Raw genomic sequence first — 24,523 nt, forward strand, 5'->3', positions numbered from 1 at the left:
TATGACCTCTGGTCCACAGTGCAGACTTCATGACTTTTTCCATAACAAAGTTTTGCCATCTTTCTAAACACGTAAGATCTTTATTTGTAATGAGCCTAGAATAATATACAATGCTAGCGCAACTGAAGTAAAATTCATCTCAAAATCACATGAAGGCTAGTCACCTCTGGCCATTTTGCTGAACAACCATGTCCTGTTTACATTTCTAAGCATACTGGTTGGTAACAAAAAAAAAATCAGAATAAAGGGAGAGAGATGAGGAAAAACTGATGAAAATCACAACTTGAAGGTCAGAGTCAGCTTCTAGACTCTAGAGGAATAAAATAATCCACGTGTTGAAATTTGAGGACTTCATTGCCCCAACTAGTCCAACCAGGCTGTAAATTTCGAGCAAACAATTCCAAACAGTCCCCATCTGGCTTGATATAGTCTTTTAAAACCTCTGTTCGAAAAAGAGAAAAAAACACAAAAATTATTATTAAGAAAGGAATCAATATCCTTTTAGCAGTTAAGAGTAGAAGAGCAAAAATATTTCCTTAAAAAAAAAGAGAGAACAAATTAATCTCAAGGATTTTGTCACAGGCTTTACTATTTATAGGTAGAAAGTCATTTGAAATAAGTACCCTTGAGATTGAAAAAAACACTATGAGAACTTCCAGTAGCCCTGATTTATCGGTTTTCGTTTGTAGATGAGAAATGAGGATTTTAACACCCACACAGATGACTTCAGTTTTCCAATAATGATGACATGTCTTCTGAGTACAAACTTAATTTATTTTTTAATAAATGCAATCCATGAATAAAAAAGAAGTCTACAGTAACAATACAAAGACAACTCACCTTAAAAACTAAGATAAAAATGTAAGTCTCTGACAACATATACTTTAGTGAAAGTAAAATGAATGAACATTTGGACCCAGAAATATTCAGAACACATAATTAACAAATAACTATATCCCCCTAGCTATAACTTGGTAGTACTAAGAACATTCTTTCACTTTCAAATTATACATCCTTATTTACCTAAAATTTTCACCATATTATTCCCACAATTAAGTATTCCTTATTCGCTATATTATTATTATTGAAAATGATACTTTGTTGGAAAAAAAGTATCTCATATATACTGGATAAGTAGCTGTGATCAACACTAACAGAAAGAAAAGAATACCATAGACGCTTTTACCATGCTCACTTAGACAAATACTTAAGTCAATTTAACCTTAATCACATTGCTAAGTTAGCTATTCACTAATTACAGAAACTGGGTATGAAAATCACAAGTCAGGGAAGAAAAGTCACTAGACAGGTAAAATAAAATCTTAATTGCTATACAAGATTGAGCTTGGAAGAAATCTATCAAATTCCCTTTAGTAATAAGGAGAGTTCCTTAGGAATAATTGATGTAGGTAAGGTTTAAAGGCCAATATATGAAAATTTTTATGTTTTTATAATGTTCTTCAATTGCTCTCACAGCAAAACACTTATTTGTCTGAAAGTACTGTCCCTGTTTAAAAAAAAAAAATCAAAGAATTAAAAGTGCCTGTCTATAACTCAACAGAATTTAAATTTGGGCTTTGCTAGCATCTAGGTCTAGGAGATGGTAACATAAAGACTTCTAATCCTTTCATAAGTATAGAATTAAATGTTACTGAACTTGAAAGAGAAAGATTTCCCCCAAAGTCTTAGGACAATAACCCTGTAGCACTTTTCTACTTTTACCCCATGAATTCAATGCATTACCAACCTCAGTTCACTTTTAATGTGGTTTAAGGTAATAGTGAACCAAGGTTCTCTTTGTTTTTGCTTATTTGTTCAGTTTTTCAATACAAAGATGTTAGCAACTCTATTCTGGAACTTTAATCTGGAATCTAAACTGGAGTCAGCCAGTCAAAAATAGTTACTATTCTAAGTATCTACTTTAATCAGTGTTATGATTACAGATATCCATGTTTTCTAAGAGTTCACAGTCTAATAGAAAAAGATGACCAGGTACTTAGAGTGGAAAAATACATAAACTTAAACCCATTTACCATGTCCTTTCTCAATGCAACACATTACCGCATGATTTTTTTTTCTTTCTAATTGACAAAAAATAGAAAATCAAGGAGTAAGTCTTATGATGCTAAATATTTGTTTAAGTTCAAAAGAGGGTAAATGACATAAAGGCAAATTAATAAAAAAATTATTCTTATTAATTTTAAAAATCAATTTAAAAGTAAGTGCAAGATCTTAAAAGTTTCATCACAAGAAAAAAATGTATAACTATGTGTGATAACGGATATTAACTAGACTTATTGTTGGTGATCATTTCGCAATACAGATGCTCAACTTATGATGGTTATGTCCTGATAACACAGCACAAGATGAAAACATCATAGGTCAAAAATGCATTTCATACAATTAACCCACTGAACATCGCAACTGAGCCTAGCCTACCTTACGCATGCTCAGAACACTTACATTAGTCTATAGTTGGGTAAAATCATGTAACACAATAAATGCACTGTAGGTTTTAAGTGAATTGGTTAGCCTTCGGACTAGGTGGCTACCTGGGAGCAGTGGTTCACTGCTGCTGCCCAGCATTTTGAGAAAGTATGGTACTGCATATCACTAGCCCAGGGAAAAAAATCAAAATTCAAAGTATGATTTCTACTGAATGTATATCGTTTTGGCACCAAGGTAAAGTCAAAAAATCGTTAAGTAGAACCATCAGAAATTGGGGGCCATCTGTATATACATATATTGAATCATGTTGTACATCTGAAACTAGTATATGTCACTTATATCTCAATTAAAAAGTAAGTGCAGCCCAGCCGGTATGGCTAAGTTGTTGGAAAACTGAAGTCATCTGTGTGGGTGTTAAAATCCTCATTTCTCATCTACAAACAAAAACCGATAAATCAGGGCTATGAACCAGAAGGTCATGGTTTGATTCCCATCAGGGCACAAGCCCAGGTTGCAGGCTCAATCCCCAGTGTGGGGTGTACAAGAGGCAACCAATCAATGGTTCTCTCTCATGATTGATGTTTCTCTCTCTCTCTCCCTCTTCTTTTCTCTCTGAAATCAATAAAAGTATATATATTTTTTAAAGTAAGTGCATATATATTTAAATGTGAGTATAACATGTACATACTTAGATAATTACATAATATCTGGCATTAGTAAATATACTTCTAACCAACAATGAGGAAGTAATCCATGCATAGCCAGTCATTCTCCTTTTGCTCTGAGAGCAAGGAGCAGGGTTGGGAAGAAGATGCTCAAACGCTATATAGATTCTCATAAAACTATGTTTTACTCTTCAGATAGAGATTGTTACTGAGTAAAGCAGTAAAAAGGAGTGGAAATTCATCTAAGGTAAAATATAAAAAATAAAGTTAGATTAAAATACTTTTATTTCCTAATCTTCCTATTAAATCTTTAAACTTAAGAATATACATTTATAATGTTGGGTTATAAGCCATCATAGTTATTGATGGCTTATCTTTCAATCTAAGGAGGAAACTTCAAAACTTAAAAATCGGGTAAATGTATTATTTGAAATGAATATGCTGCTAATTTTGCCGCTTTTTATATTTTGAGGCAGAAATAGCAAATTATAATTTTTTAAAAAATCTTGGTGTTTCTAGAAGCAAAAGAGCTTTTCATTTTATGAATTTGCAGTTTAAGAACATTTACATGTAAAAGTGCTAAACATTATATAAATAACATGTATCATTCTAAATCCTAGAGTTATGATCTCAGAATAAAATATACTGCAGAAATTTGAAAGCTGCTTTCCAGTAGCTTTAATTTGTATTGCTCTACACCTAAAATACATGCACATGCTATATAATAACATGCACTCAAAAATAAAGCATTACAAATATTTCTTGTCTACCACTACTTACCCAAAGCATAAGGATTACATATATGTAATAATGTGATTCGCCCCCCACTCCATTACCCCCAATCTAACTTTTGTTTTAAATGGTTCTCAAAGTGTACTTGTGCTGCTCTCTACTGGGAATATGGCAGAACTGCATTTCATAGATATAGGTTGTAACACTAATTTTTATTAGTAGTAACAAAAAAACTAATTGTTTTCACTGTTTTACAACTTTATCTCTTTAAACATAATTTTATTTAAAAGTAATTGATAAAGAGTTTAATTATTATTTAAGAATTAAAGATTTTGGATCTTAGCTTTTGGATTTTTAAAAGTAAAATAATAAGCCCTAAAGCAAACACTAAATTGAGCTTTGGCACTCACTGACTGATTAAAATTTAAGTGATAAGAATACAAATTAGAATTCCTCCATCAAATATAACTGGTGTCAAACAATTTTTTTCTCAAAGAGCAGTACAATATCACTTTTAAGTCACATATTTAATGCATTAAAGAATCTATGGCAGTCCAAAGTTTAAAGGCAATTATTCACAGAGAATCCTTCTTCTAAGTAAAAAAATTAATCATGAGAAGTAGACATCTGAATATTTCTCAAATGAAGTAACACTACACAGTTTCTTCTACATAAGCAATTTAAGATACAAAAAGTCTAAGTGCTATCAATAAAAATTCTTTGGGGAATGTGTATTCACTTTCCTATATATCCTAACTCATAAACTATACCATTTTCTACAAAATAATATGACAGGATGGCAGCCTGTAGTTTTCCTGAATAACAGTTTGAAAAGTTGGGGGTTTTAAAAGCAGGGATTATCAAATTAATAAAATATATATTCCTAAAGAAATTATTTGAATAGCAAACTTTGAATATCAAATTCAGTTTCTCTCAAGAACTTACATCCTATTGTTTGAACTTTCACTTGAAAAATACAGCATTCTGGACACATATGTAATACCCTTTGTAATACTTTAAGCAATAAAAAAATTAAAAAAAAAAAGAAAAGAAAAATACAGCATTCACTGAGCTTCTAGTATATGCTACAGATTTTCAAATATATTATAACCAATCCTCACATATCTGAAAGATTAAATACCATTATTCCCTCTTTAAATTAGGACTTTGAGGTGGAAAATGATTAGAGTAACTCATTCAAATTGCACAACCAGTATTCAAACTCATGGCAGTCAATCTCCAAAGCCAAAACTTTTCACTATTCCTTGCTGCTTAGTTTAATTGAATGACGAACATTATACTAAAGCATTAAGTCTAGTGAGAGTTGCAGGCTGCAGCAATTACCTATCCAATGGTTCAGAAAAGCAACACTACCTCAACATAAAACCCTGAGAGTTTCTACCAAATATCAAGGGAATTGTAACCATCTCTGACTGCTATTCTAAGCTCCTGGTTTTAGAACAAGCAAGAGCAGCAAAACAAACAAACAAAAACAACAACAAAAAACACTATTCATATATTCTGCTATAAAATTTTAGATTAATTAAAATAACATATCTGATTTAACTCCAAATCTCTAGACCATTCAAATACTAAATTCAATCCTTTTTTTAAATTTGACAGAAGTCAGAACAATTTTATTTAAAAAACCTACCAGCAAGAGGTGGCTTATGTGAGTGAAGGGTACAAGGTACACTGACAATTAATTTGTGATCTGGAATGGGGAGCGTATTCCTAGTTAAAAGAGAAAAAAGTAAATAAATAATATTTTACAGGACATTTTTTATATATGAGCTACAGTTGCCTTAATTTTTTTCACCTTCCAAATAATACCTGAATTTAAAATTAATTTAATAGAAACAATAATGAAAATCAACAATTTAAGTATTAAGAACTAATAATTTCCTTTTCAACAATTATGACAATTACATACTACATACTACATAAGACAAAAAATATTATAAAATTTCATGTACCATACCATTCATACTTTTCTGGTATGGGACATTTGCAGATTTTTGAAAATGTAAAAATTAAAGAAAATCAATGATCAGTTGGTTAATAAGTTTTAAAAACCTAAAGATTAATACATTTATATAATTTTGAAAAATTACCACTCCTACCTTAATGGTAAAGTAGTTTTTTCTTGAACTCTCCCCAGTATAAGACCTTCATAAGGCTTTTTGTGTGGAGAATCTAATGGGAACACAAACTCTCCTGAATTGGTGATCTGATAGGAAGGAGTAAAAAAATCATATATCTGTAAATATCCTGGAAAGGTTTGTTTGTGGGGGTTTTTCCTACATTTTTCACCAAAGAAAAAGAACTTATTAAACCTCCAAGCTAGTGTTGTCTAATAAGAATAAATATAATGTGAGCCAGAAATATGTATTTTAAATTTTCTAGACGCAACATTTAAAAAGTCAAAAGAAAGAGGTGAAATTGATTATATATTTAGTTTAATCTAATATATCAAAAATATTATTTCAATATGTAATAAATTCAAAAAATGTATTGAGATATGTTATATTGGTTTTCATACTAAACCTCCAAAATACAGTATTTTATACCTAACACCACATCTCAGTTTGGACTAACCACAAACTACCATATTGGACAAAGCAGCTATAAGGGACTAAAAAATATTTTAAATATCACTTTATATCTTGTACACAAAAATCTCCAATTTTCATCAACATTTATTCCTGGAAACCATGTCATCATTAACTCATTTATTCATTCATTCAAATATTTAATGATTACTGGCAATGTGACTAAGTAGATTATAATACTTTCCTTCATTTATAGAAAACAGTGTCATTAATGATGTCAGAGCTAAAATTAATAATGACAGAAGCTCAGGGATTGATGAGATAGACAATAGTACAATCCTTGGGCATTATAAATCCAGAAATTAATTTTATCATTTCATCCTAAAGTGATCAGACTCTCAAAGACTCACTTAAACTTCAAAATGTAATTCATAACACTATTAATTCATTAATTAAAGGTGAAGATATACAGTTTCATTATCAGAATATTCATATCTTTTATCTATAGAATCCTTTACCCCATATCAAAGTACCTAAAAACAAAATCAGGAAAACCTTTTTATCACCACTAGGGCCCATGAGAGATAGCACCTCTACCATACAGTGCAGTAAAAGCACTGGAAATTCTCATTCTTTGGATATTCTTTATACTCAATGCAGATTACTCCTTCTGTTATAACAATAGGGTTTCATACACTACACTAGAGGCCTGGTGCACGAATTCGTGCACCAGTGGGGTCCCTTGGCCTGGCCTGTGGGATGGGGCTGAAACCAGCTGTCCAACATACCCCAACGGTTCCTGGATTGCGAGAAGGCACAGACCAGGCTGAGGGACCCCATCAGACCGCACCGGTGCACAATTGGAGCCAGGGGAGGGATGCAGGAGGTTGGCCAGCCAGAAAGGGACTGAGGGGGAGCTCCAGGGCATGTCCAGCCCATCTCTCTCAGTCCCAATTGGCAAGACCCCAGCAGCAAGCTAACCTACTGGTCTCGGAGCATCTGCCCCCGGTGGTCACTGCATGTCATAGCAAGTGACCTTAGCATATCATTAGCATATTATGCTTTGATTGGCTGAACAGATGATTGGACACTTAGCATATTAGGTTTTTAATATATAGGACTGTATTTTTGTTTTAAACTCTGGTCTTACCATATTATCTCTCAGAACTGATTACTGCTACAAATAGTCTTAGTTTTTATGTATTAACATTTTACTGGTTATGAGTTCAGAGGGTAACCTTTTCCTGACTTTGGCACCAGTCTATTAAAAGAAATGTCATAATGGGCAGGACGAAATAAGGTTTTATATTCCTGTCATGATCCTATACCAAATCAACCAAAGCTAAGCCCAAAATACATCATGAAAGCAAAAATACAGCTGTGAATGCTTGTTTGGAAAGTCCCATAAAACAGATGCAAATAAACAATGTACACAGCTTTTACAACATTTCAGTAGACTACAAAGTACAAACAAAGCATATAAAAATAGAACTCTCCTGTGACTAACATGAATGTACCTATCTAAATATTAAAGATTTAAGTGATAATAATTTGGCTTATCTTTCTAAAATTTAGGAGGGCTTTTGTGGAATTCATCTAAGTGAACAATGTATCTTTAAAAGGATGTCCTGTAAACTCTGAATTAATGCTTTAATTTTTCTGTATATTTTGGTATTCTTATAGCAAGCAAGATATTAAAGATCATTCAACCAATATGAGTGTTGCAATCATTCCTTTAAAAAATATGCACAGCAGCACATAAGGCACCGAAGGGCCTAAGTTAAGATTTAAAGTATGAAAAGTTCTTATTTCTAGCACCTTCCCATCTCTTCCACACTGGGTTACTTTGCTATTCTCCCTCTCATCCCCAGCAACAAAAGAAAGAAAGGAAAGGAGTCAAAAATGGTGACTGAAATTGTGGATGTATAAAGAGGAAGAAGATGAAAGGTAAGGCTATTTCTATGTTTAGTGATGAACAGATTCCTCAAAATGTTTGTTTGTTGTTTTTTAAACTACAGACATCAGAGCTTTTTAAAAAGTCATCTGGTATTTCTCTGAGTGGCTTACTAAGGCCAGTAGTTTAGAACTCTGTTACAAAACAAGAGGAAACAAACAAAGCCTTAAAAATGAAAAGATAAAAGTATTTAGCAGCAAAGTGGAAGTTTTAATTAGACTATGTTGAAGGAGTAGAGCAGCGACGTGTTAAGTATTAAAAAGTAGATGCTGGAGGAGAAACTAAGATGGCGGCATAGATAAACATCGGGAAATAGTTGCCTCCCACAGCAATTGAAAATTATCCCAAAGGACGGAGCAAACATCGTCCAGAACAACAGGAAGGCTGGCTGAGTGTAATTTCTACAACTAGAAGAAAAGAAAAGCACGCTGAGAGCCAGAGGAGCTGCGGAGGCTGAGTGCAGAGGTACGGCGGCGGCTCGTGCGCGCGGAAAGGGGGTGGCACCTGAGGACGCGGCTGTCTTTTTGAATCACAAGCTCCCGACTGCTCTGATCTCCGGTTCTGGGAAGTCTCTGGGGACCCAGGACACATACGGGGAGAGGCTGCTCTCTCAGGCGGCAGCGGGCGAACTTGAGGGCGGATTTCCCTCAGAGGTGCTTGCAGCCATTACCGGGACACTGAGACGCGCGACTCCGGGCGCGGAGAATCAGCCATTGCTTCTTTCTCCGGCCCTTTGACTCCCTGAGACCCCGCCCCACCCAGGCTGCGGCAGAGGCTTTTGCATGTGAATGCCCCGGCCCTTTGCAACCTGATAATTACCTAACTGCAGCTGGGCCAGCCAGACCCGGAACTTCCAAGAGAAGGCCCAAGGCCCCGCAGCGGCTTGCATTGCTTCACAGCTGAGCCTCTTCGTGGCCCGGCTGTGAGGCCTCAGGCAGGGGCTGAATTAGCACCTCCTTAGATCCAGGAGCCACTGTACCCAGTGGTCAGAGGGGGACCATTCTCCCACTTCAGACACAGCTGCTTCCCACAGCCAATTGGCCTGGAGGTCAATTCCTCCCAGTGATCCTACATCAACCAAGGCACCAAGAGTGCACCAAGAGTGCCCACCCCAGGTAACTGGGGAGGCTGAGCCACTGGGCCCTACAGGACACCTGGCGCGCAGGGACACTCAATCAACACAGGGAAGCAGCCAAAATGCGGAGACAGAGAAACAGGTCACAATTGTCAGAAACGGAGGAGGACAGACGACTGGATATAGAGTTCAAGGCCACGTTTATAAGGTTTGTCAAGAATTTTATGGAAACCGCCGATAAATTTAATGAATCCCTCAAGGAGTATAGTGAGACCATGGAGGACATGAAAAAGGACCAACTAGAAATTAAGCATACACTGACTGAAATAAAGAATATTTTACAGAGATCCAACAGCAGACAAGAGGATCCCAAGAATCAAGTCAAAGATTTGAAATGCAAAGAAACAAAAAATACCCAACCGAAAAAGAAAAAAGAAAAGAGATTCAAAAAGTATGAAGATAGTGTAAGGAACCTCTGGGACAACTTCAAGCGTACCAACATCAGAATTATAGGGGTACCAGAAGGAGAGAGAGGGCAAGATATTGAAAACCTTTTTGAAGAAATAATGACAGAAAACTTCCCCCACCTGGTGAAAGAAATGGACCTACAAGTCCAAGAAGCGCAGAGAACCCCAAACAAAAGGAATCCAAAGAGGACCACACCAAGACACATCATAATTAAAATGCCAAGAGCAAAAGACAAAGAGAGAATCCTAAAAGCAGCAAGAGAAAGAAACTCAGTTACCTACAAGGGAGTACCCATCCGACTGTCAGCTGATTTCTCAACAGAAACCATGCAGGCCAGAAGAGAGTGGCAAGAAATATTCAAAGTGATGAATACCAAGAACCTACAACCAAGATTACTTTATCCAGCAAAGTTATCATTCAGAATTGAAGGTCAGATAAAGAGCTTCACAGATAAGGAAAAGCTAAAGGAGTTCATCACCACCAAACCAGCATTATATGAAATGCTGAAAGGTATTCTTTAAGAAGAGGAAGAAGAAAAAGGAACTCTTACCACTTGCCACAGCATCGATGGAACTGGAGAGCGGATAAATACCACAAGATCTCACTTATTTGTGGAATATAATGAACAACATAAACTGATGAACAAGGACTGATCCAGAGATGGAGAGGCTTTGATTGGACTGTCGGGCCTTGGAGGGAAGGTAGGGGAGGGTGGGGGCAAGGGGGAAGGATCAACCAAAGGACTTATATGCAAGCATATAGGACTAACCAATGGACACGGACAACGGGGGGGTGAGGGGATGAGCGGGGGGGTGGGGGGGTAGAGGGTACACATATGTAATATCTTAATCAATAAAAAAAAAAAAAAGTAGATGCTATATTAATGTGATTTACATGTCATGCTATATGAACAAACAAATTAACTTCTGAACTTACTTTTAACCAGTGCCATTCAGCAATTATCTCCACAGACCACAAAGGATAAAGTTCTTCTTTTACAAAACGTAAGTGCTTCTGTCTATTAGTCACCCAAGTAATAACAAGACAGTTTGGAGCAGCCAGTTTAGGGATAGGTATTTGTTTTATTTGCAGTGGTGACAAATAACTATACCTAAAAATAAATAGAAAAATATTAGCAAAATTTGCTGCAAAGATAACAATAAGCAGGGAAAAAAACCTGTATAACACTCCATAAAAACAAAGCTCCCATAGGTATGTATTTGTATTACTAAATATGAACCCACAGTGACATCCAGTGGACACACTATTACAGGCAAGTCAGAAATAACTTCATTTTTTGTTTTTACTTGTTTAAACTTGTCAGGCTATATTTCTTTATCACTTCTAAATGCATTGCATTTCAGTAAATTTACTAATATTTACAACATGCTTTTTACCATTATTGTTTGGTTGTCATAATCTGTACATTACACAGGGACCCTGTCACAGTGAGTCTTGACACTACTGTCTCAACATTCTACCGTATTTTCATCCCTCAGTCTATCATCCTCCTTCTTTCTTCCTCCCCAATCAATTCCACTGGCCACTCTAAAACCCTCATGCCTTCATTACAAAAAAATTTAAAAAATTAAAAATCCTAGTCTTGCATCTCATGGCCATTAATAGTATGAAGTCTAGTTTCCCTTGCACTACTTGCTCTACAATACTCAATCAAATATATGTTGCCCTTTCTCCAACACTCAATACATACAACTGGGAGAAGAGAGGTCAGATTTCTCCTAGGTCCCCTATTGCTGCTTCCAGGATATAATTCATCTATCCTTGCATAAAATCCCCTTCTCTTTGAGAGGTATGCTAATCCAGCCATGCTAACCTCTAATGTTTCTTATAGAACAGAGAATTTTCCTCTATTTGTTCTCCTGCCTACACCTAAATTACGGGCTGATATGCAATTAGTCTTTCTGCTATCTCTCCTATATTCCTCAATTGACTACAATGAGGTTTCTACTATTAAATCTGCTCTAGAAAGAGTAAATGACATCAAAATGGCCAAATACAATAAACGCTGGAATCCAACTCTAGCGCAGGGTAACTGTATGTTGTCCACCTGAAACTGATATAAAATAATCATGAATGCAAAATGTAATTGAAAAAGTTATTGGCTAAAAAAATAAACTCAAAATGGTTAAAGACGTAAATGTAAGGCTTGAAACCATAAAAGTCCTAGAAGAAAACATAGGAAGTCATACTGAGTAATATCTTTTGTTATATATCCCCTCGAGCAATGGAAACAAAAGCAAAAAATCAAGTGGGACTTCAACAAACTAAAAAGCTTCTGCACAGTGAAAGAAATCTTCAACAAAACAAAAAGACAACCTACATGAAAGAAAGAATATATTCATAAATGACATTTCTGATCTGAGTTGATATCCAAAATATATAAGAAACCCATACAACTCAATAATTAAAAAAATAAGCAATACAACAGAAAATGGGGAAAGGTCATGAAAGGACATTTCTCCAAAGAATAATACAAAAAGATGCTCAACATTACTAATTATCATGCAAATCAAAAGCACAATGAGATACTGCCTCACACTTGTCAGAATGGGTATCAAAGTCAATAACAAATAACAAATGTTGGCAAGGATACAGAGAAAGGGAATTCTTGTGCACTCTTGGTGGGACTGAAAACTGGTTCAGCTCCTATAGAAAACTAAAAATAGGTCCCTTTAAAAACTAAAAATAGATATGCCATACAACCCAGCAATTCCTCTTTGCAGTATTTAACCAAAGAAAATGAGAACAATAATTCAAACAGATATATATGTACCCCTAAGTTCACTGCAGCATCCTATACAATAAAAGGCTAATATGCAATTTGTCCCCTCAGGAGTTCTACCAGGAGATGGGGAATTCGATCACTCACTATGGAGTGCGCTGACCACGAGGGGGCAGCGTGGAACATGGCAGGCAACCAGCACAGCAGCTGCAGGGCACTGAGAGAGCAAGGAAAGGAGGAGGCAGGGAAGCGAGGAGATGGGGAACCTAATTGGCCCTGATCGCCAGTCAGGCCTAGCGACCCTACCCATGATGCACCAGGCCTCTAGTCCTATCTAATAAAAGAGAAACATGGTAATTGGTGTACGACCGCTACCTTTCCCATTGGCTAATCAGTGAGATATGCAAATTAAGTGCCAGCCAAGATGGCGGCCGGCAGCCAGGCAGCTTGAAACTAACATGAGGCTTGCTTGCTTCAGTGACGGAGAAAACCAATGTTCCCCGCCTGCCTTGCCGGCCTCTGAGCCTGCAGTTTAAAAAACATTGTAACAAATATAGAAGCTAAACAAAACCCCAGAAACCTGCTTTCAGCAAGCCCGGGATCTCAGAGCTGGAATTGATAGAGTTTCGATTATAGAACCTAAACAAACCAGATACCTGCTTTCAGCAGCAGATGCCTAAGAGCTGGAGCCTCAGAGCTAAAGCTGGCCCAGAATAAAAAAGAAAAAAGAAAAAAAAAGGAGCAGTTGGGAGCTTCAGTCCCAGCCTGAAAACAGCCCTCAGCCCCTCACCCAGACTGGCCAGGCACCCCAGGGGGGACCCCCACCCTGAAGGGTGTGTGACCAGCTGCAAACAGCCATCATCCCCTCACCCAGGCTGGCCAGGCACCCCAGTGGAGACCCCTACCCTGATCCAGGACACCCTTCAGGGCAAACCAGCCGGCCCCCACCCGTGCACCAGGCCTCTATCCTATATAGTAAAAGGGTAATATGCCTCCCAGCACCGGGATCAGCGTGACAGGGGGCAGCGCCCAAACCCCCTGATTGCCCTGCAGCTCTGTGACAGGGGGCAGGGCCACAACCTCCCTATCTGCCCTGCTCTGTTCCTGACAGGGGAAGGCGCCCCACCCCCTGATCGCCCTGCGGCTCTGTGTGTGACAGGGTGTGGCGCCCCAACCCCCCCACCCCATGGGCCCTGCTCTGTGTGTGATGGGGTAGAGCCATAACCTCCCCATCGGCCCTGCCCTGAGTGTGACAGTGGCGGCGCCCCAACCCTCTGCTCGGCCCTGCTCTGTGGGTGATAGAGGGTGGCGCCCCAACCCTCTTATCCGCCCTGCTCTGTGTGTGACAGGGGGCGGTGCCCCAACTCCCCTATCGGCCCTACTCTGTGAATGACAGGAGGGAGCTCTCCAATCCCCTGATGGGCCCTGCTCTGAGCCCGACCAGGGGCTGCACCTAGGGATTAGGCCTGCCCTCTGCCACCCGGGAGCAGGCTTAAATCAGCAGGTCGTTATCTCCCAAGGGGTCCCAGACTGCGAGAGGGCACAAGCTGGGCTGAGGGACCCTCCCCTCCCCCCCGAGTGCACAAATTTTTGTGCACCGGGCCTCTAGTTATTTATAATAGCCAATACATGGAAGCAACCTAGGTGTCCATCGACAAATGAATGGATAAAGATGTGCTATACATACATAAACACACACACACACACACACACACACTAAATGGAGTATTACACAGCAATAAAAAAGAATGAAATCTTGCCATTTGCAACAACATGGATGAAGAGGGTATTATTCTAAGTGAAATGTCAAGCAAAGAAAGACAAATTCCATACGAATTTTCTTACATGTGGAATCTTAAAAAAACAAAATAAACAAGACAAAACAAAAACAGACTTAATAGAAACAGAGACCAAAGGGATGGTTACCAGAAGGGAGGCGGTGGAGGAATAAGTAAAAAGGAGAAAGGGAATATCGTCAACAAAATTGTGGTAAGTTTGCATGGTGACAGATTACTAAAATTATTGGGGTTATCAGATAAAAAATGTCAAATCACTATATTGTATACATGAAACTAGTATAACCAACATAAGATTGCATACCAACTATACATAAATTTAATTTTTTTTATTGCATTGGCTATTTTTGGCCCTTTGCATTTCCATATAAATTATGGAATCACTTTTTCAATTTTCACCGGAAATAAAATATCTTCTAAGATGATGTTTGAGATTGCAAAAAACCTAAACAATTTAGGGAGAATAGACACTATTTATATATTAAGTCTTCCAGTTATATATGGGACATCTTCTTTTATTAAGATTCTCTTTGCTTAGGGGATATATTCAATAATATTATAGTAACTAAATATGATGCCAGATGGATACTAAACTTATCGGGGTGATAACTTCATAAGATATATCAATGTCTAATCATTACGTTCTACACTTGAAAGTACTATAATATTATATGTCAACTATAACTGAAAATTTTTTTAAATATTTCCTTTAACTTTTCTCAAAAATATTTTATAATTTCCAGGGTAGAGGTCTCATATCTTTGGTCAGATAATATCTAGGTAATACATTTGTAAAAGCTATAATAAACAGATTACACACATACACACACACACACACACTACACAAGCACAATCCTACCAGGTATGACAGATTACCTCCAGCAGCTTTGGGCAAAAGTCAGATTATTAAGGAAATCCATACTATGGTACATATTTTGAAACTTGAGTGTTTGATATTAAAGAAGGCAAAAATGTTGCCCTTTGCAGAAACATCCCTGAACGGGTTCAGTCAGGAAACTCAGTAATTAATAAATATGTTACTTTTAACATCCTTACACCTATATATAGCTCTAGTTCAAGAGAATTATCTTCTTAAAGAAATTAAAACTTTAATACTAAAGTGTTTTAGCAGTTTGAGACAACCTATATCAAAAACTAATGTTTTTAGCACATGTAACTAAAATGTTCAAAGGACGATAGCCTTCAGAAAACATATCTAATAGAAGACTTATTTATACCTACCTGTTACTTCTTTTAACTGACTTGTTCTGCCATGGTGGATCTATCACAATCACATCATATGTTTTCCTACCTAAGAACAAAGACACAATTTCAGATACTTTAGAGTGTATGCAATCACCCTAAAACCTAAACATGTCCTTCAAAACCAAAGTGCGTTCACCACATACACAAATATAATGCAATGTAACAAAGGATTTGTGGCATTTATTCAAATAGACTAAATGAACTAAAAAATATTAATTTAGTACTGCTAGGATTTTAACATGATTTCACCTATTACTATTTTTATAGAGATTGTCTGAAAATAACTATAGCTCACTTAGCTGGACACCAATGATTTTAAAACCTTGTTAGTCTTCATAGCAATATTAATATAGTCCTTTCAAACTTCAAGGTTTTTTGCTTTATTTTTTTTAAGTTTCTTTATGAAATAAACTTTCAGTCTTTTAAATGATATATCAGCCATAATAAAATTTCCTCAATTGTCTACTAGTGTCGTGTTTTTTTCTGGTCCTGGATCCAAATCAAGATCACACTTTGCATTTAGTTGTGATGCCTACTACATCTCCTCCAGTCTGGGGAAGTTCCTCAGTTTTTCTTTGTCTTTTATGATCTTGACACTTTTGAAGACTGCTGGCCAGTTATTTTTTTAGAATGTCCCTCAGTTTGGAGTATTTCCTCATGATTAAATATAGGTTTTTTGGGCAAGAGTACCAATGAAGTAATGCTGTGTCCTTATCAAAACCACCTATCAGGAAATACAGATGTCAGAATGTCTCATTATTGGTGATACTACCTTTGATCACTCAGTTAAAGTGTAGTCTACAGGTTTCTCTAGGTTTTCCTTTGTAATTAATAAGTGTCTTGTGGGGGAGATACTTTAAGACTGTGCAAATATAGTGTATCTCATCTCTTCACCCATTACTTTTATATCCAACTACTGTGGTATTTGCCAAATGTAAATTTTCCAGTTCCATCATTCATTCCATCCACATTTATTAATTGGAATTTCACAGTAAGGAAGAGCTGTCACTTCTCCTCCTTTTATAAACAAAAGTGATTTATATTTTTGTAAATGTACAATCTCATAAGTAATCAAAAGAACGCAATTTAAAATAAGGAAGTAACAGTTTTTAAACTATTAGAGTAACAAAAATCAAAAAGAATGGAAAAAATGTTCAAAAATAGCATGATTTTCTCGTTAATTTGTTAAACTATCATTTACCCTGTGGAATTTATAATACTGTGGCATGAATAACCACTCATGTGTAAGATGGCTTGATCACAATTAAAATAACCTTTTCATTAATAAGCTATGTCATTTTAACTAAATTTTTACATAAAATGTCCAAATAATAATAGCAGATTAAATTCAACTTGATCAATACCTACCTTTTATCTACTCATCCCTTAGAATACTGAGTTGTAATTTATTAAAAACATATAAATCACAGAGCTAAACTCCTGATGCAGATTATTCATTTAACCTCAAAATTACCCTGAGAAGTAGGTATTATCATATCCATTTTATAGATTAGGGAACTCAAGCTCAGTTTTGTGAAGTACCCAAATTCACATTTAGTTAAGCTTCAAAATCTAAATTCAAATTCTGGTCTGGGCTTCAATATTTAAGGTTTTCAACTTTATACAGGAAAACGTTTCAAGAAATTTGGTACAATAAACTTGAACATTAGCTTAAAATAGAAGAACCTAAAAGCCTAAGAATTAATATTCATATCTGAAGTGTTTCTACTTTGCTATAAAGAAAAGTTAAATAGAGGAGAACCAAGATGGCGGCATAGGTTAACGCCGGAGTTTGCTGCTTTAAACAACTACTTCAAAAGTGAAACTAAAAGACGGAACGGACATCACCCAGAACCACTGGAACGCTGGCTGAGTGGAAGTCCTACAACTAGGAGGAAAGAGAAACGCATACGGACACTCAGAGGAGGCGCAGTGCTGAAGTCAAATTCTGAGGTGCGGAGTGCATGGAGCGGGCTGGCGGCGGAGGGCGCGGTGGGCGTTTTCAATCGGGAGGGAGTCGCAGACTCTGAGCTCCAGATCCCGGCGAGTCTTTAGGGACCCAGACTCAAACGGGAGAAGCGGGACTGCCTGGCTTCGGTCAGAGCGAGTGTAGCTTTCTCTCTAGAGGTTTGCAGCAGGTGCTGGGACTCAGAGAGGCAGAGCCCCTGGGGACAGGACTGAGAGCCGCCATAACTGCTCTCTCCGGCCCACCCTGTTGATCCTGTGCGACCCGCCCCGCCCAAGCCCTGCACAGAGGCATTTGCCGGATAGCCTCAGGCAAACGCCAGATTAGCACCTCCCTAGAGGACAGAAGTTCTCTCACTGCTGACACAGCTGATTCTCATAGCCACTTGGCCTGGAGGTCAAACCCTCCCTGGAATTAGCTACAACAATCAAGATTTAACTATAAGACCACGAACAAAGACCACTAGGGGGTGCATCAAGGAAGCATAACAAAATGCGGAGACAAAGAAACAGGACAAAATTGTCAATGGAAGATATAGAGTTCAGAACCACACTTTTAAGGTCTCTCAAGAACTGTTTAGAAGCCGCCGATAAACTTAATGAGATCTACAAGAAAACTAATGAGACCCTGGATGTTATATTGGGGAACCAACTAGAAATTAAGCATACACTGACTGAAATAAAGAATATTATACAGACTCCCGACAGCAGAACAGAGGAGCGCAAGAATCAAGTCAATGATTTGAAATTCGAGGAAGCAAAAAACACCCAAACGGAAAAGCAAAATGAAAAAAGAATCCAAAAATGCGAGGATAGTGTAAGGAGCCTCTGGGACAGCTTCAAGCGTACCAACATCAGAATTACAGGGGTGCCAGAAGATGAGAGAGAGCAAGATATTGAAAACCTATTTGAAGAAATAATGACAGAAAACTTCCCCCACCTGGTGAAAGAAATGGACTTACAGGTCCAAGAAGCGCGGAGAACCCCAAACAAAAGGAATCCAAAGAGGACCACACCAAGACACATCATAATTAAAATGCCAAGAGCAAAAGATAAAGAGAGAATCTTAAAAACAGCAAGAGAAAGAAACTCAGTTACCTACAAGGGAATACCCATACGACTGTCAGCTGATTTCTCAACAGAAACTTTGCAGGCCAGAAGGGAGTGGCAAGAAATATTCAAAGTGATGAACACCAAGAACCTGCAACCAAGATTACTTTATCCAGCAAAGCTATCATTCAGAATTGAAGGTCAGATAAAGAGCTTCACAGATAAGGAAAAGCTAAAGGAGTTCATCACCACCAAACCAGGATTATATGAAATGCTGAAAGGTATCCTTTAAGAAGAGGAAGAGGAAGAAAAAGGTAAAGATACAAATTATGAACAACAAATATGCATCTATCAACAAGTGAATCTAAGAATCAAGTGAATAAATAATCTGATGAACAGAATGAACTGGTGATTATAATAGAATCAGGGACATAGAAAGGGAATGGACTGACTATTCTTGGGGGGGAAAGGGGTGTGGGAGATGCGGGAAGAGACTGGACAAAAATCGTGCACCTATGGATGAGGACAGTGGGTGGGGAGTGAGGGCGGAGGGTGGGGCGGGAACTGGGAGGAGGGGAGTTATGGGGGGAAAAAAGAGGAACAAATGTAATAATCTGAACAATAAAGATTTAATTTAAAAAAGAAAAAAGAAAAGTTAAATAAAATTATTTGGTCAAACCCAATTGTATCCTGAATTCCTAAGTACAAAACAGTAATTGTATTTGCTCTCATAGGGACTAAGTATTTCTGACCCCTTGTTCATAATAAGAATTCAAAATATTTTTAAAAAGCAAAATTCAGCATTTTAAACTTGAATTTAAAAGCAAAATTACATTGAGAAAATTCAGTGTTTACCTTATCCTCATAAAACGTTTGCCCTCAGTTAGTATTCAGACTAGCTCCTGACTTTTGAGACCACAGAAAAATTATCTTTCTCTAATAATAAACATAATAATTACTTACAATTCAGAAGCGGGTGCATACAAGAAATGTCAGACAAAAGAAAACTGCTTTTTGGTGGCACCAGGTATTTCTGCCCCATTAAAGTAATCACTTTTGTAAATCTAGAGTTGTTTTCAACAATCCGTGAAAATAAATCCTGCTCTGTAACAGACATATCGTTTTCCATCAATTGTAATGTCAGAAGTTCCATTTCATTCAGAGAAGGCAAATGCTTTGCCATTTCACATAATTCTGATAAATTGCAGGTATCAAATGATAAAGTAATGGGCTCATTACACTTGTCCTGTTTTTCAGAAAGTGGATGAAGAAAGCCACTTTTTAAACCTTGTTGGATTATCTGTGAAGATCCATCCAAAATCAGCCCCCTGATCTGTAAGAAAAAATTTTAAGTACATTAAAAGGTCACTGACATTAATACAATTTTCTAAAAAATGAAATTCCTACTGTGCTTTGAATATGTAAACATTTATGGATTGAAATCAAACCAGAATGCTTATAGGAAAATAATTTTATACTACAATGAAAAGATAAGAATGTATGAGTATACTTTTGAACTGCAGTTTCCTAATTGGGGAATGATCCAAACCTCATAAATTCACGGAAAATTAAATAACAAAGCAGTATATATATAAGAAAATACATCCTTGCCCTAACTGGTTTGGCTCAGCGGATAGAGTGTCGGCCTGCGGACTCAAGGGTCCCAGGTTAAATTCCAGTCAAGGGCATGTACCTTGGTTGCGGGCACATCCCCAGTGGGGAGTGTGCAGGAGGCGGCTGATCGATGTTTCTCTCTCATCGATGTTTCTAACTCTCTATCCCTTTCCCTTCCTCTCTGTAAAAAATCAATAAAATATATTGTAAAAAAAAAGAAAAGAAAATACATCCTTAAGTTATAAAATGAATTTGATAGTGTTTCTAAAAGAAAGTATAATCTCTAATCTGTAAAGATTATTAAGTTCAAATCACAAGATTTAATCTTAAATTTTCCTAGTGACTTAATTTTAAAATAAACATACTTTGAGTTTATAAAATATAGCTTGAATTATTTAAAAATTAAAGAAAAATAACTGTAAAATGAATATATAAACAGTTTTGCAGACATGCAACTACAATAATCATAAAAATAAAACCCAGTTCTGCTTCTGGACAAGATGAAGTACATTTCATCTGAAATAAACTTAAAAATTATTTTCTAAAAAGGCCTTCAGATGATGGATAGATGTCAAAGAGCAGAGCAGTGGTCTCTAAAAAGGAGAAGCAAATGACTGCTCCAGCCAACTGCCTTGAGAAAGTTTCCAGGCAGCAGCACAGAGGATACCATTCAGAGTCCAACCGTCTCTCTGAGTTGAAGAGACAGAGCTTGGAGTCTGAAAAGGCCAAGCAGGTAGAGTATTCAGAGGAGGATACCACAGAGGAAGAGCTGCACAGAGAGAGGTCTTCAACGCTGCAAAGGGCCAAGTCTCCACTTCAGTATTGATCAGCATATACATGTGATGAAACTCAAAGTCAAGGAAAGAACCAGAAATGATCAAAGGGAACAATCCCCTGAGCTCATACAGGGCTGGGAACAGTTAGTGCTCCCATTGGCCAAATGAAAAATCTCATAATTCACAAACATTGCCTCAGTAATGGAAGCAAACAAAAAGCTCTAAGTCTGCTCTGGTCCTAACTAAAAAAGCTTAAAGGAAGTCTCAAGAGGATCAACCAGTTTCAAAGTAGAGGATACCAGGGAATGGGAAGTTATTATTTGATAGGTACGGATTCTACTTGGAATGATGAAAAAGTTCTGGTAATGGACAGTGGTGATGATGGCACAATAGTGTGAATGCATTTAATGCTAAATGATACACCTATAAAAGGTTAAAATGATAGATTTTATTATGTATATTTTACCACAAAAAAACATTTTTTGGGGGGAAAAATCCAATGTCATACCATCACATTAATTCAACATGTCCAACCCTGATTTCCCATCTCAATTGAAGGTGTTCCTTAGGCAATTAAGCTTAAATATTTGTGTTCCCTCAGTTTTTTCCCATTTCTTTATCTCCTAGATTTCATTTATCTCTAAGTTCCAGAAATATATCCTTCATATTATTCATGCTTTCTTCTGCCACTCTCTTAAGTTGTTTCAACTATGGACAGTAGGCTTTTATAACTTATAAAATTTCTAAACTTAACCAATATAGCATAAATTTACTTACATTAAATATGTAAAATAGGAATATATGAAGTTTTAATAAAAACTTTGTTTAAATTGTTCATTACTATAAAAGTAGCAATAAACCACTCCTTTATTAAAGTCTAACCTTGATCACATGATTGCATTTTTAAGAACATCCTTATTTATATCGTCTGTCTGTTTACACTACTTCACATCAATCTTATAATGTTATCAATGAACATTTCACACTTTACCTTTTCATGGTATTCCATAGCATCCAATTCACCTTGATTGAAACCAACACACCTTTTACGCTTCTAGAGAGTAAATTACAGGGAGAAAATTATACTGCCATCTATCACAATATTAATATTTTGAATTTTTTTTCTTTAGCACATTTTCCATATTGGAGCAACTCAGTCTTTAAAAGGTAATAATTACTATTTAGGTCAAAATCAGTGCAGAGGGTATTGAGAAAGGATAAAAATGTTTTCCCACATAATTATTATTGTTACTTTTACTACAAATTGAATAGGTGGTAAAAGGTCACCTCAGCCTTATCAGCTATTAGTAAGAAATAGTACTAAATGGTACCAGTGACATCCATGGAACAACTGAGACATTCTTTAAACAGTCAGCAGTGTCATCTGTCAGTGGATATATATGGTATAATTATTCTGGACTTTCTTCAGTTCTGGAGAAGAACTATCATCTATATACCTAAAAAATTGTCCAATGTATTTTTAATAGTTGTTTGTAATTGATCTGAGGGCTAGGTACAAATCAGATATACTAATACTATCCTATATCTAACAAACTCCAGAGCAAAGAACACGTAAGACAGTGCAATACAGAGCAGGGCCTATGTACTTTTTATTGCTGAACCTCAGTGCCTACATGGTGGCAAACTCCTAGCAGACTAACAATAAATGTTTGTTGGCTGAATAAAGAAAAGGATTTAGATTAAGTTAATTGCACAATTTGCCATAGCATATCAGAAATAAGGTAAGTTTTATCAAGATAATCTCATTACATATGCTCATCTATATTTTTCCATATTAAAATGAGAAATTTACCCAATATAAGACACCTAAACATTTAAATACTAAAATACATAAACATTAAAAGACAATGTCCATTTTTGGTGAACTGTAAGGTCCTTTACAACTGTTTATTATTATTTGCCTGAATTAATAACAGTAATGATAAATTACCTACATACTATATTACTGAAAGCTCAGAAATATTTTCTGTGCCTGACACATAGCAGATGATCAATAATTAGTTGAAAGAGAAAAAACATATGTATGAGAAAAAAAATCACATGAATATTAAAATTGCTACTTCAGGTACCTATAACAATGTAATAATTTACCTCTATTAATTTTCTTATTCTAACTCTCAATATGTTTAATACTATCTTTCTTCCCTTTACAATTATAAGATCCATGAAGGCGAGGATTGTATAGCAAGGGTTATTAGCAAATTGTTAAAAATTACTCTGGATACACTAAAGCCTTCTTATGCTTGATTGATTCTTATGCTTTATTCTTTAAACTTAGTAAATCACAAGGTATTTGATCCTGGAATAATAAATCTCTTGTTTTCTGTAGAAATATAAAAATTTCTTAAAACTTTCTACCTTCCCCAGAGTAGAAATGGAGATTTCTTTTTTAACACCATTCATTAGATCTTCCTTTTCATTATTTTGTTGGCATTCCTTGTGAATAGCTGAAGTTATATAAGGTTTAGTGATATCAAACAGTTCAGATCTAAAAATATATTTTTGTATGAACATTTCACAATTTCCTCCACCATCATTCTTGGGCTTAGTGGTAGGGTCGGAAGCAATAAATTTAGTTGAGGATCCAAAGGAGGACACAGAATCAAGGTGAACAGAAGCAGTGGGCTCATTTTTACTGCAACAAGACTCATGATGCTGGTGAACTTGATAGTTGATCTTGTTAATGAAAGAAAGATGATCCAGTAACCATCCTGGTGACAGCTGGTGTACCACTGACATTCTCTTTCTTTAAAAAAAAAGAAAAGAAAATACCTCTGGGAATGAGATTAGAAGTAAAACCCAACTTTCCAGATCAAGTTCTTAAATGTCCTGTATTTCAATAAAAATATACTTCATACACAAATACACAAGTAAATAAACTTGACATGTACACAAAAGAAAAGTTAGCATTCGTGATATGTAGCAGGTCTAAAAATAATTACAGTGTTTTAATATAAACTTTTAATATGAGGGTTAGTAATTCAAAATTTTCAGCCAACTTGGACAAAGTTAAAACCTGATCTTATTTCTAGAATCCCAATTTGATCTTTCTATCTTCCTGGGCCCTGCTTGGATCCAGCCACTGTGTCTACATCTTCCAAGTCAGAAAGTCATTGAATCCTTAACAAGTGACAGTGTCCTGTCAAAGCAAAAAAATACTGAATTACCTATGTGAATCCACCCTTTTTAGTGAGATAAACCTAGAGGTCACAATTTCAGAGGCGCTGTTAGCATATCAGCTCTTGTTTTTCAAACTACATTTAACATAATAAGTCAGCCCATTCTCCGGTATCATTGCCTTACTTAACCACTGGTACCAATGGAATGCAAAAGGATAAAAAGTAAAGCAAAATGCAATTTTAACAGCACTAAACCACAGCAAAATTGCAAGGTTACAG

General features: G+C 36.3%; 1 protein-coding gene across 2 annotated transcripts; it reads right to left on the minus strand.

The window, feature by feature from the left end:
• Positions 1-54: 54 nt before the first annotated feature.
• On the minus strand, positions 55-24,224 carry METTL4 (methyltransferase 4, N6-adenosine). 2 transcript variants are annotated; one of them, XM_081097763.1, is made up of 8 exons: positions 23,484-24,224; positions 22,096-22,158; positions 19,678-20,047; positions 15,676-15,745; positions 10,831-11,005; positions 5,969-6,075; positions 5,500-5,579; positions 55-442 (listed from the first exon to the last, which is right to left on the minus strand). In XM_081097763.1, exons 1-8 carry the CDS (start codon positions 23,862-23,864, stop codon positions 297-299), a joined length of 1,392 nt encoding a protein of 463 aa, XP_080953889.1. In that variant the 5' UTR covers positions 23,865-24,224; the 3' UTR covers positions 55-296. The 2 variants fall into 2 exon arrangements, with proteins under 2 accessions (XP_080953889.1, XP_080953890.1); XM_081097764.1 differs by lacking the exon at positions 5,500-5,579 and having other exon boundaries at positions 233-442.
• Positions 24,225-24,523: the final 299 nt, after the last annotated feature.

This window comes from Myotis nattereri (genome assembly GCF_964212035.1).
Source record: "Myotis nattereri genome assembly, chromosome: 8".
NCBI classification, from domain to species: domain Eukaryota; kingdom Metazoa; phylum Chordata; class Mammalia; order Chiroptera; family Vespertilionidae; genus Myotis; species Myotis nattereri.

What these genes read in the sequence shown, in the direction of transcription:
- METTL4 (XM_081097763.1), bottom strand. Translation starts at nt 23,864, where the DNA reads ATGTCAGTGGTACACCAGCTGTCACCAGGATGGTTACTGGATCATCTT. An exon ending in CTATGGAATACCATGAAAAG is followed by an intron (nt 20,048 to 22,095) that starts GTAAAGTGTGAA and finishes TTTTTCTTACAG; the next exon opens with ATCAGGGGGCTGATTTTGGA. An exon ending in TATGCACCCGCTTCTGAATT is followed by an intron (nt 15,746 to 19,677) that starts GTAAGTAATTAT and finishes CTTTGTTCTTAG; the next exon opens with GTAGGAAAACATATGATGTG.